At 35.0% G+C, this 13,654-nt stretch overlaps 1 protein-coding gene and 1 long non-coding RNA gene across 3 annotated transcripts in view; one reads left to right on the top strand and one right to left on the bottom strand.

Annotated features, from left to right (window-relative positions):
* The window catches only part of prkcaa (protein kinase C, alpha, a), a 140,508-nt gene that overhangs the window by 58,264 nt on the left and 68,590 nt on the right, over nt 1-13,654 (bottom strand). For both annotated transcript variants that reach the window (XM_041983763.1, XM_041983764.1), the window contains exons 4-5: nt 9,366-9,477; nt 7,249-7,377 (exon numbers count right to left, since the gene is read on the bottom strand). In XM_041983763.1, coding sequence (XP_041839697.1) covers nt 7,249-7,377; nt 9,366-9,477 — 241 coding nt within the window. The remainder of the gene's footprint in view (nt 1-7,248; nt 7,378-9,365; nt 9,478-13,654) is intronic.
* LOC121638783 overlaps nt 1-13,654 on the top strand; it is a 111,368-nt gene that overhangs the window by 85,041 nt on the left and 12,673 nt on the right. The window lies entirely within an intron of this gene.

Here is a 13,654-nt window from a genome sequence, read left to right as displayed (position 1 = left end):
CACAACTACCTTTTTAAGCCAACATTCAATTACCACAAAAGACAAGCAATTTATAACAATTTGCAGGTATTTATTAACCATCAAAACCATCTTAGCTTGCTAGCTAAATGCTCCTCATAGATTTATGCAGCATGTGCATTGACATTGCAAAAGAATCTCAGTTATCTTTACAAAAATTTTACTTTATAAATTACTATAAAGAAAGTCTTATCCATCCCAGCCATAAACTACACCTTCTTGGTACCCTCCACATAATACAATTTTGTTGGCAGGCTGTCTGCAAGACATCTACAACAGCTAATGTAATCTGAAATGCAATCTGGTTTGAGTGGGCTGCAGGCTGGTACAGCAGTTCTACAGACATACACCTACAAGTAAGCAACAAGACACGTAAACATGACAGCATGCATGCATCCACACCAGAAATACTATGCATCACAAATTTCCAAGAGTCTGTAGGTTTTTAGCCAAACTGAACTCTGAGCACGTTCTTGTTCAAAGCACAAGAAAGTGTAAATTAAACATGTAGTGTGCATGCTATACTGTGGCTGATTCAAACATTTTGACATTATAGACATGAATATGTATACAGTTCTCTCCATTCGTGATGTAGCAAAGACAAAATTAATGGCAAAAAAGAGGAAAACTGACTCAAGAAAGAAAGCAACATAAGTGCGTTCAAAATCCCAGCCGACAGATTTAAAGCACACCAGAGGGGTGTTCTACAAAGCAAATAGAGCACAGTCAGGCTGCCTTTGTGGTAGCTAAATCCTAAAACTTTAATAGAAGATAACAAGCACTACAATGGTGGTTGTGATCTTTCTTTGTCAATTTTTTTCCTTCAGGCTTTGTGAGCTTTCATATCAAAAGGGATGTCTGTGCTTCTCCGCTGCTGCAACAAATATGACACGTTGCTGCAACGACAAGACTGGACTACAAGCAAAAAACTCATAGCTGTGCAATGATAAAGTTATATGCCTGCTATTTGTTGAGCTGCATATAAAGCTGTTACATTTGTAACTCCAGGGGTTTGCTGAACTCAGACACTGTCCTATGATAATGTGGAGTCACCTCAACCTCAGACCACATATTAGATTTATTGAGCCAATATTTTCTGAAAAGTAGACTAATAAATCGTCTAAATTGGGCTAGATCAAATCTTAGCTATATAAATATTACACTTGTTGTCAAATCTAGGGCTAAACATAAAGGCACATTTTGTTCTGCATCACCAGCTGAATGAGTTTCCATTGTAACATACGCAAAACATACAACTCAACAGGTTTCACATGTAACAAAATACTTCAGCTCAGATTCATTAAGTGCTGCTAAACATTTAGTTTTTGGCTAAAAATGTTGTTCTATCAACTATTTAATAGATTTATTGCTGAAACAATGTAACTGTTTTAAGATTAAATTTGGCAATAAAAATGCACTGACAGAATTTTAAGGTGATGACTTTTATAAATTTTTCTGTCATTTTTTGGCCTCCTTCCAAACACAAGCCATGGTTACGTCTAAACAAAGGCCCTAAACAATATTTAAAGGGGTAATGCACCTAAAAATGTGTTTTTTGAGCTGTAAACAGCCCAGTATTACTAACTGTGATGAATACCACCTATACTGTTGATAAAATTAGTATTTCTTTATTTGATTTTAAAAAACGGGATTTTGTGGGTAAAAAAATAGCTCATAACGCCCTCTACAGGGTTAGACTTAGACTTAACTTTATTGTCATTATACAAGTGCGGTACACAAGTACAACGAAATGTCTTCTAGTACAACCCGTCCAAGAGTAGACAGCAACAACATAAACACAAACAGGATCAGGCAGACTGAGGCAGCAGCAGCAGGGGCGGCACACCAGGTTTTGTTAAAAACCTGGTAACACCAGGTTTTGTTTTTAATGATATAGAGCCATCTCTATGTCAAGTGAAATTTTTAAAAACCCCACAGCCCCTCCCTCTAGATGCAGATAGACAGGTCCTTGCAGGCATAGAAAACCACCAACGCATATGAAGGGATGTCAACTTATATGGTGTAGATTTGCTAGTTTCAGACTTCTAGAGTTTCTGATGAAATATTCCTGCAATTAGTGCTTTTGAGGGGTGTAAAAGTAACACCGGACTTTATTCTTTACCTGCTGATCCTCATCTGGTGACAGAAAGCAGCTCAAATCGTAGCAGCGGCAACTTACAGCAGCATTTCCTGCAGCTGCCACAACCTGCTGCGAGTCTCCACAGTTTATCAGAGCTGCTGACAGGCCAGCGTAACAGCGCTAACGGTTCAGACTGATACAGTTCAGGACCACCTTGTTCTTGTGTAGCTGAGGAGATTGAGGAGAGGAAAAGTTTTCCACCACAAAGACCGCTCTGTGGCATGGGTGTTTTGTGAATCTCACTTTTCATCGTGTGTCAATCATTTCTGCCTGTGTATCCCGACCCACCCACTCTCCGCTCCCTGATCACCCCACACCTCCCACCCCAACCCAGTTTTAGGCATTTTTTAAATTTGGCAGTGGGTGGAGTTACGTAAAAAGTAGGGTGTGTAGTTACACTTTAGCAAACTATCCAGGTAATATATTTGTGATCCTAAACTGTTATCATCTTGAGTTGATAGTTGTATCTAAAAAAGTACAAGGGAACTGTAAGAAATATTAGACAGAAATGCTGCTGAGGGAGATGCAGCCAAGAAGCCCAGCAAGATTATATTAGTTGTTGAATTTAGAGACCAAATAAAACTGAATATTTATACAAATAGAGGAAAGGAATTTGTCAACAGGAGCCTATTTTGTAGTTCATAATAGGCATACAGAGTGTACCTAATGTTTTATGTCCAACTTGGATTTAGTTACATTGCGTTTGAAGAAATAATTAATGCTACACTGCAACCGTCAGCGCAACCGTCAGTGGTTTTAATGTTGTGGCTCATCAGTATGATCTGCATTGAGTCTACTAAGAGCCAAATGACTTATAAGATCCAAGTAATAACAAGAAGGGGGATTTTATTGTCTGTGGGTGACTAACATGTAATGACTTTGAGGTTAAACTTTCAAAGAGATATACAGCTTTTTACAATGGCTCAAATCAAAAAATTTAAAGTAAATTATAAAAATAGATTGTATGTTATGATAAAGGTTGCAAATGAGCTGGCAAAATAAACACAAATTTGCCCAAGGTGAGAGACACACATTTGCATTATCTCACATGGCATCTTCTTATCTTTTCACAATCTTTTCCCCTTTAATCTTTCCTTCATTTTTGCTGAGGTAAATGGCAAGTGTGATGACAGTGGATGCATCATTAGAGTGGGCTTATCTGTATGCAAAATAAATGAATGGCAAATGAATGTCATCAGTGATACAACCATGCAAGTCACTCAGGCAGTTATTTCCAAACATTTGTGTAGTGTTGACCATGATGCTACTCTTCTTCTTCTTGTTACTTCAAGTGATCAATTAAATACGATAATAAGTCAGTGAGGTCCAATGCTGGGGTCTTGTGATACACTGACCCGTCTGACAGTTAATTGAATGATCATGAGTGCCTGCTGTCAGCTCTTTGCCATCACTGTTGTTCAAACAGATGCACTAATGCACTATCATTACACCTGGGGGATTACAGCATGCTAGAAAACACAAGCAAAATAGGTTCCATCATAAAGAGTGCATTGCATTTTTCCCCCTCTGTAATCTCTTGCAACAAAATTATGCAGATGGTGTGGATAGAGAGGGATAGTATGAATGCACTGTGTTTTTCCTATTATTTCACATTCTTTGTACAATGTACGAATGAGCATCAACCAAAGCAATGCAGTTTTATTAACTGTCTCTTGTTGAGTATGCAGTTGTGGAAACATACACAGGAGCATTAGTTTTAGGGAGTGTATTACTGTATTTAGCTGTAACTACAGTTTGTGTTCAGCAGTACTATTATCGGCTTTATTTAATTAATAGGGCCTTTGGGAGCACTTTTAACTCAAGTCTTTGGAGTTGCTGAACTGTTGCTTGATTATTAAGGACATGAATCTAGGTGAAGAAGTCTTGGGGCTGCAATAGTAAATGTTAGCTTAAATGCTGAAACTGCCAAGTGAGTTTCAATTCTTTGATCTATTTACATGTATGTTTTTTTTTTTGTTTTTTTTGCCATATATGTATGTAATGGCATGTAATACCCCCAGAATGCAACCAAAATCTGTAATCTTGTTTCTTGTTCACAATGGTTCAGCTATCATTTGAGGAGGCAGTTCCTGCTCTTTTTTTTTCACACATCTGTGTGTGAGTTTCGTTTAAAGAATATCAAGGTCAGACTCAATCAAACCCAGAAAACACACGTCTTTACTTCTCTCTAGATCAGCCTGAGAGATTCTTCTGACTGATGTGAAATTGTGACCTGTCAATCAGTGTCCCCAAAAAAAACTTAAATTTTTATGCCCTTTTTAGAACTGAACCTAAAAAATGTAAGAACAAATTCCTTCAGCAGATTATGTTTTAAAAGGTCTCAGCTTAAACACAGCAGCTGGTCAGTCGATATTCAATCTGAAAGAATTATTTAACGCTGACTGTGTCCCAGTTCAGGGTCTACGCACTTTGAAGTGCAGGTTTGTCGGCTACGTACATTACAGTGGTGCGGCAAGCATTGTCCCATTTGGAAGGCGCCTCCGAATCCCCCCTACAAACCTACACTCTGGCATGTAGCGAAGGCTGCTGGTGGTGGATCATTCGTGGCCTCGTTTCTCCCAGAATTCAATCTGCACCACATGGCAGCAAACGCGCAACAAAGCTCAGACGAGTACGTTCTTCATTTACCTCCCTTTAGTAGAAACGTGACTTAATCAAATACGTAAAAAAACAAAAAACAAAAGAAAGACATGTTTGTTAAACAGTGGCATTAAAATCGTATAATATTCGATATTCATGGACTTTTAAGAGATTAATGAAGAGTGTCTGCTGGCTGGAAACAGCCTCAGAGAGCCCTTCTTTTCTTTTATATTATTCAGGTAAAAAAGTAAGATAGAACCAACTCGTATGGTGTTAATGTTCAGTAAAGTGTCCTATGATATTCAAAACTTTGGAATTTCAGAGGTTTAAGTGATTCAAATGTTATTTAGCAATAATTAATCATGTTCATTTAAAAGTAAATTAATATAATAAAATAACAATATGGTATAATTCTACTCAAATTAATTCAATTTAATACAGTAAGTATAATTATTATAAATTAGTATAATTACAATATTCTATAATAATATATAATTTTATTATAGAACTTTATTGTTATATCATTATTATCATTAACTAATTAAAACATTAATAATAACATGATTAACATTAGCTTTTGGTTTTCCGTTAACATCCTACGGTGCTGCTATGGGACATTCTCGTCGGCTAGTAGGCTGTCTCATTTCACGAAAGGTAAACGGCGTCAGAGTACGTATGACACTCCGTAGCCTATGTAGTCTATGCACTCCAAAGTGTATAGACCCTGAACTGGAACACACTAACTGTCTGTAAAGTCAACAGTTAACCAAAATAATGTGTGATTCTTGAATGAAAACCTCTCTGCCTCCGGTGCTGGTATTTGGCAATGATCCACGCCTTAACACAGATAAATATAGGAAATAAAGGGTTGGAGGTACAGATATGACTTCATGTATATTTCTTTTTGTTTATAATTCTGAGATATTACTCAAGCTTAGGATTTCCAGAGATTTTCTCACTATATTGAGTCATAGATCCTCATTCATTACATTAAATTAAAAATGCTGTCTCATTTCATCCTGATGAATAAAATGGCAAGAATACATATGATCACATAAAACTGCCTTTTAATAAATAAGAGATTTCAACCATAAAGCCACAGTCTTTCTTACAAGCAAGAGTACTCAGATACTATCTTTGTGTAATTCCAGTGAAATATAAATTAATAAATCAAGTCTTTGATTGCTTTTCACAGACAATTCAGTGATAGCAGAAGCTGCAGGCAACACATTGCAAGTCATGACTGTTTAAAAAGGGTAAGAAAATGAGGCCCACACAGGACAAGACAACACACTACTTACTGCTGGAGAACATATTTAGTTTGGGATTGCCTTGCAAACTTGGCACAAATAGAAACTGAATCTCATAAAAGAATGTTAAACAAGAGAAGCTAAATCGATTTGTTCACCACTAGGAAATGGATTTTGTAAACTGATATCCAACAGTCAAGGTGCTGCGCTGTTAGAAGTTAGATTCACTACAAGCAGGAAATCTTAAGATAAGATTAATAGTGAAGACATTTCAAATTGAGATAATGGAAGTATACAACAAATAGTTATTGTTTGCTTGAGATGAGATAATCAGGAAATAGTGACATAAAAAGGTAGAAACTGATCCAGGCTTACAACCAAAACAGGGCAATAAACTCTACAGTAATCTATACAAGCTTATATAAAATATAATACAAAAAAATGAAAAAATAAATAAAAAACAGTTCAATAAACTCTACAGTAATCTATACAAGCTTATATAAAATATAATATAAAATAATAATAATAATAAAAAGATTAAAAAAAAAAAACAGGGCAATAAACTCTACAGTAATCTATACAAGCTTATATAAAATATAATACAAAAAAATGAAAAAATAAATAAAAAACAGTTCAATAAACTCTACAGTAATCTATACAAGCTTATATAAAATATAATATAAAATAATAATAATAATAAAAAGATTAAAAAAAAAAAACAGGGCAATAAACTCTACAGTAATCTATACAAGCTTATATAAAATATAATACAAAAAAATGAAAAAATAAATAAAAAACAGTTCTATATACTCTGCAGTAATCTATACAAGCTTATATAAAATATAATATAAAATAATAATAACCAACGCACCAACACACCTGAGTCAAATTAGGTGGCTCTAACAGCCAGTCAGGTTCTACACAATGACTCATTAATTTGACTCAGGTGTGTTGATGCAGGGAAACATGGAAAACCTGCTGGATTGCGGCCCTCATAGGACCGAATTGAGTAGCCCTGTTATAGGCTGTTGGATCCATTTAATTAATCTGGAAAACCTGTCGGATTGGGGCCCTCGAGGACCAACGTTGGCTACCCCTGCTCTACAGTAATCTATACAAGCTATACAAACACAGCAACAGACTGATATAAAAATAATTTATAACTGTTAAAAAGCATTGCCTTGACCAATTCCATTCAATTTACTGCATTCTAAAGAGAGGGAGGGTAATGATGCTTACCTGTGACCTGCAGCTTATCCATGCTGACCTCACACTTGAGGTAAAGACGCCCCCTTCTTTCAGTGTGATCAGTTCCACACAGGCTGGGCACGTTCATAACACACTGCTTATGAACATTCATTTCGCAGGCTGGCGGGACACAAAGGGGAGATAAGAACATGAGGGACCAGGGAGTTCATGCATTATGCATTTGATCCAAATTAAATAAAACTTAATGAAAGCATTTTTAGAACAGACTTGCATACTGTCACTGTTGTAAATTTTTACAATGAAGATGCAAAACCCTGAAACTAATTTGACCGTATAAGGTTTGTTATTCCACCTCACTGCAGTTTCACACATATTTAAATATAAAACAGCAATGAAACACCTTCTTCAAAAAGCAACGTTTGCTTTCAACATTTCTATGCCTAATGTTCCGATGCAATAAGCTGATTTTAAAAATCTTCCTAGATTTCATGTACCTATTTCTGCACCTATCTCTTCTGACATATTTCAATCTCATTTCACGTTTGCCTCAATATTAAAGGATTGTTTTTCTGAGAGCTGTGTGTGAGAGGAGATAACAAGGTTATGACCCAGATTCATCTCAGTGATTATTTGCATATATGTCACGTCTGTCAGCCAGCTGAGCCATCCCGTCATGGATTGAGAATAGTTACCAATGGTTACATCATCAAGTCACCAGGTCACTGGGTGAAAAACAAAGAAAAATGGCTTCCCTGCTACCATAGTCTCCATGAAGGAAAAAAAAAAAGATTGTGCCGCTCCAGAGCAGCCCTGTGGCTCACAAGTGTCTAAAAATTCTGGATGTAGATCAACACACACCTAGATTTATACTGATCATGATTACCTTTCAAGAGTAATCATTAATTTCATATGTATAAATACCGACTTTTTCTTAATTCTTATTCTTATTGAGCTAATTACTAAATAATATTGTTTAATGTTCTTTAGTGTTGATTTTGTCTAGGAAAAAATCAGTTTGCGTTGCAAGCTTTGATTACATTGAATCTAAATAAACTGGAAATATGCTGAATCATACTAAAATATAAATTTATTAGCATCTTGTAGTATGTGGTCAGTTTTTTTTTTTGTTTTTTTTTTTTATCTATAAATGCTCCAAGAAGGTATAATTCTCATGTTAGTTTATGAAGGTGTTTTAATCTCAGAAACGACTATATATATATATATATATATATATATATATATATATATATATATATATATATATATATATATATATTAGTTGTTATTAATCTTTTGGAGCGAGACAGGAGTCATCACTTAGGGTCTAAGCTCTTAAAGTAAAATCATAGTGAAACAGGAAGCAACAACTTTTGTCAGGAATATAGCCTTTAGTTAAAATTTCAGGTTGAATTTAAGCAACAAGATGCTTAACTAATAGTGTCATCAAATAAATTCAACTAAATCTATGTATAGAGTTCTGAGTCACATCATGGATCATCATTATGTCCCATTGGAATGTTATAATTTAGCAAAATTGCCCACCCCTTATTTGCAACTCCACATCTCTATTTCTGTATACCCTGGAGCAATCATTTCACATAACTGGTGGTCTGTAGTACAACACATGATATATCCAGGAACTCATTAAAGCAGTCAGACTTTAATCCACTAACATACGATTAAAGTGAGGAAGGATGAGAGAGGGTTATTAATGAAGTGGATAGAACACAGATACTGAGTGCCAATCATGAGGGACATATACAGGATCAGCCTATGTTATTTAGGGAAAAACTATTTTAAGAGACTAAAACAAATAATAAAGGACCTCCTAAAAAGATAACCAGTATAAAAGCATTTATTTTCTGGTTTTCCAATTAATGCAATTCTTAAACATAATTCACCTGCATAACCTAACAATCAATGATTAACTTCTGTTTTTGCTTGTTTGCTCAATAATGTCAATGTTATTAGATTAACATTAAAAAGCATTTATACCACCACCTATACCATGTTGTACTGTAAAACAGTACTATTATGTTTAGAAACCTTTTAATTAAATGGCGTGGGTTTGTTGGACACCATTCCCATTTAAAATCCATTTCCCAACAAACAAGGAGTATAAGAGAATATAATTTTTTGTGACTTACAATCACACTTCATTCCCTGGTGGATGAGGCCGTAGAGCAGAGAGCCACAGTGATCACAAAAGGTGGGACTCCCATAAGTGTGGATCTTGAACTTGTGCTTTGTTCTTGGATCCTACAAGAACCAAGATATGAGAAACGCAAGAAAAAAAAAAAAAAAGCAGAAATGTGAAATTATGGCAAATTAAATGTCTGCAATGGAAGAAATGGCCTCTTTTAGCACTGCATATGAACTTATCAAAGCAATGATAGTCTAATAAATCAAGAAACATTACAGATGGCAGTGCTAAATGATGGCTATTATTTCAGAAGAATCTTGTTTTGTTTTGTTTTTTGTTTTGTTTTGTTTTGTTTTGTTTTGTTTTGTTTTGCGTGTTAAAATGCATGTATATAAGTAATCAACGGTATTTAGGATAGAATTCTATTTCCAAGGTATTCATTTAGAAAATCCCCTTGCAATCTGTATGGAAGCATCATCTGACACTCATGACTTTCTTACAGAAAAATGGAATTTGAAATCATGGAGCTTACTCTATGTGGATTCTAAACAGACTGTAAACTATTGATTCAGCTTTTTCTTTCCATTTTTCATGATCATGTGAGTAAATTAGAGTTAAAGTATTTTCAATAGAAGGTCTAGATTCAAGGTCACCAAAGCAAGAATTACAGTTCAGTTCATTTTGTCAATGATACCATTCATTTATGAAACCATGGTCATTGAAGTAACATCCTACTAATCACTGTACACACTGAAAACTTGCCAGAATGAATAATATGAGGGTAAGAATAAGAAAACAAACCATTGATAATCTCAGTTATTACCATCACTAATGAGAAAGAAATTGTTCATTGAGTTTAATTTTAGCATGTCAGAAGCAGCAGTAAATGAGAATCCTACTGTATTGCTTTAGTTTTTGTAGCTTAGTAAATATTTTCTGAATGTGCATGTGTGCACCATCACCACAGCCATCAAAGCATTTCATTCATCATTTGCTTTCTTTTAATACTGTTCATTGCTCAAGGCCCTCTACATAAATATTTATCAGTTTAATGGAGTTTAATGAAGAGTGTGTATTTAAGACGGCGTAGTAAATGTGTTCCATGTTTCAAGGGCTGAATTACATCTTATAGAGAACACACTATATTCTAGTGTTTGATTTGTTGGGTAGAAGGGGGCAACTGAATGATTTGGTATCAATCAAATACCAAGTAAATAAAGGATTAGTATTGCCGATACTGATACAGATTTCTTTTTGTCAATTTAACACATTAATGCAAAGAGATTAATCTGTGGAATTAATGCCTTATTTCTGATAGTTTTCAAGCCTTACATCTAGAATTTTTATAAACCTAGAAAACCCAGAAAAATTTTTTATTGCAAGTGCTATTTTAAAAATCTGAATTTGGCATTCTCGCGGTGAAAGAAGCAGATTTTAGGCAAGTAGGTGCCTTGTCACAGCTACCGAATCCTCCAAAAAACCACTTTATCCTCCTTAATTATGAAGATAACTGGTTTGTCTGTTTGTTAGTGACATAACTCGAAAAGTAATAGACAGATTTCAATAAAATATTCATGAAATCTCCAAAAATGGAATGAGGAACAAGTGATTAGATTTGTTGGTGATCTGGATCAATTAAATTTTTTAAGGAATTCTTTACAGACGCAGGGCAGGTGCAAACATCCGTGAACATCTGTGAACTTTGTCACATTTGGGTCTTTCGTCTGTAAAAACAAAAAGTTGCTGCTAACACGATTGGATTTTTTGTGTCAAGTTTTTTTTTTTTTCTTTTTTTCAGTAGTTTCCTTAAATATGTCAAAAATAAAACATTCATTATGATATTACTGTTTAAAACATATGGTTATTTATGTATAGCTGCCAAAAATACCATGAAATTTCTGGTTACAGTAACAATAACAAACGTTTGTTGGTGGTTTTTGTGAAGTCCTCAACGTTTCTTGTTAGCAGCTCCTTCACAATGTAATGGTGGATAGACACAAGGGCCACTAGCTTCGCCTCATATTATTTTTCTAGCTTTGACACTGAGGGTATAAATATAACTGTATGACATTATGAATAATTTCCTATCAATAGCTGAAAACTTAAAACTATGAGAACAAGTTGCACATTTCAACACAGTCGCTGGTATGATGCAGGGTTTGCTTTCACCGGCAAGCTGTCCCTGGTCACGTGACCATCGGGTTGTGACGTAGGTTTGCGCCTGGCGATGGGGAGTTAGAAAAAAAAGTGTTTTATATATTGTTCAAAATGAAAAGCTCGCATGCAAAAGACAATCAATTAATAAAATGAAAAATGCTGAAAAATGAAGAATTCTATAGTATGAGCAGAAGAAGGGATCACTTCATAATACATCACCACCTGACACGCAATCCAGAAACACAGGAGTAGTTATTGATAACAGATAATAACAATAACAGAAATGTTTATCGCCCAAAACCCCCTGAGTGTTAATCCTGCTGTAATGGCTCTTAAATAAGTAGTATATTAGTAGTAGTAGTAGTATACAGGCTTAAACCTTGTCTGGCACAGTTTCCTATTGAACAACACTTACAAAGGAGATGTCAGTCCAAACAAAAATATAAATAAGAAAAGGCAGAATTACAGATCATAAACATAATGGGGTCAAACACTAACAGTTTAACAAGAATCCCATCAAAGTTTTGGCTGACTACTTTAGATTGATTTAAAAACTTTAGTAGTCATCCCAGAGACATCCATTATGCTTTACAATATGAAAAATATAAGCAAATATTATAGTCAATGAAACACATTCTTGCAGTTTTATATGTGAAGAAGAACTGTAACAGATAACTAAAACAATAAAACTATGGTTTGAAGTTTGTTGCTCCTAAGAACAGGCTCGGTATTTGCTTTGCAGTAGGAACAGCGTCTGTCCTTTTATCAGACCTTCATCACCACTCATTGGGCCAGTATCCATTGTAAACGTGGATAATTTGGTATCCAAATAAGGCTATATTAAGAAACTGAGAAATATTTAAATGCAGAAAAACAGAAAGAGATGTAGGAATGTAAAGCAGAATTGCCTGAGGTAAAAGATTCAACTCAGATGACAGATACGATAGAAATTCATTTAACCTCACACTCGACATATTTATAATTTAATAATGATGGTATAAACTTAAAACAAGCAGAAGTGTATGCAAACTCTTCATTAAGTAAATATCCGTGTTAAGGGAAGCCTTTAGTTTTTTCCACATGATCTCTTGAACAAACAGTCACCTCCCTGTTTGTGCTAGAAGAGTTCACTGCAAACAGGAAGCATATGGTAAGCTGTGCATATGGCAAACATATTGTGACAACTGCTATGAAAAGTAGGAACATGATACAGAAAAATATTTAAAATGTCACTGATGATTGCAAATGTAACAGTGTATGATCCCTGTCACATGCATATAGTCATTCATTTCACATCCTGAAACTGCAGCTCATGAAGCACCTGCTACTAAAGAAACTACCTAATAAGGACTTGGCGGTCTTTAAGATTAACATGTGCCTCGTCTACATAGATGTGGTATTTAAAAGAATCAAGATGTCTGTTGATAATATTAGAGAAAACCCCTCCACTTTTAGTCTGCCACTAGTGCATTGTGCGTAGATATAAAGTAGCATTAGCTTCCCTTCAATGCCAGCTGAGGTTCTACTCTGTCCCATCAGCTGTTAAGAGTAATTAAGGAAGTGAGGTGAGGGAGGTAGGCAATTTGAATGAGGATAGTGTTACATAAATTAGTGCAAAGATTCACTATTAACTATTCACTTGTGGGTCAGTTTGGTTGTGTTTAAACTTTGATCGTAATTGTTTTAGTACTGCACTTAACAAACATTAAGAATCCACAACTGAGGGTTCAGTGGAAAACTGTGAGACTAAGATCATATTTATTAAAAAGGTGTGGCAAATATTGACACAGGACCTGGCTAAGTTTTTTATGTACTACACATTAGATTTAGGAGTAGAGTTATAGCAACATGAATATCTCTGCTTTACATTGCTAATGGCTAATTACTACATTGCTAATGCTTTGTTTTTGTAAAGGAGAAATTTCATATCTACATACGACACAGAAATGTAGTGAGACATAATAATAATAATAAAATGTTGCAGTGCCCTATTGCAACAAGCAACACCCAAGGCTCTTTCCCATCAGCACTAGTGAGAAAGGAGTCAAAAGTGCTCAAGGAAGACATAAGAATATAGCTGTGGGTCATTAGGAAGATGTTTTTGCTCCCCCATTAAAAAGAAAAAAAAAAAAAAAA

Source organism: Melanotaenia boesemani, chromosome 4, assembly GCF_017639745.1.
Source record: "Melanotaenia boesemani isolate fMelBoe1 chromosome 4, fMelBoe1.pri, whole genome shotgun sequence".
Taxonomy (NCBI): domain Eukaryota; kingdom Metazoa; phylum Chordata; class Actinopteri; order Atheriniformes; family Melanotaeniidae; genus Melanotaenia; species Melanotaenia boesemani.
Note: the sequence above shows the minus strand (reverse complement) of the source record. Positions and strands in the feature narration are given on the sequence as shown.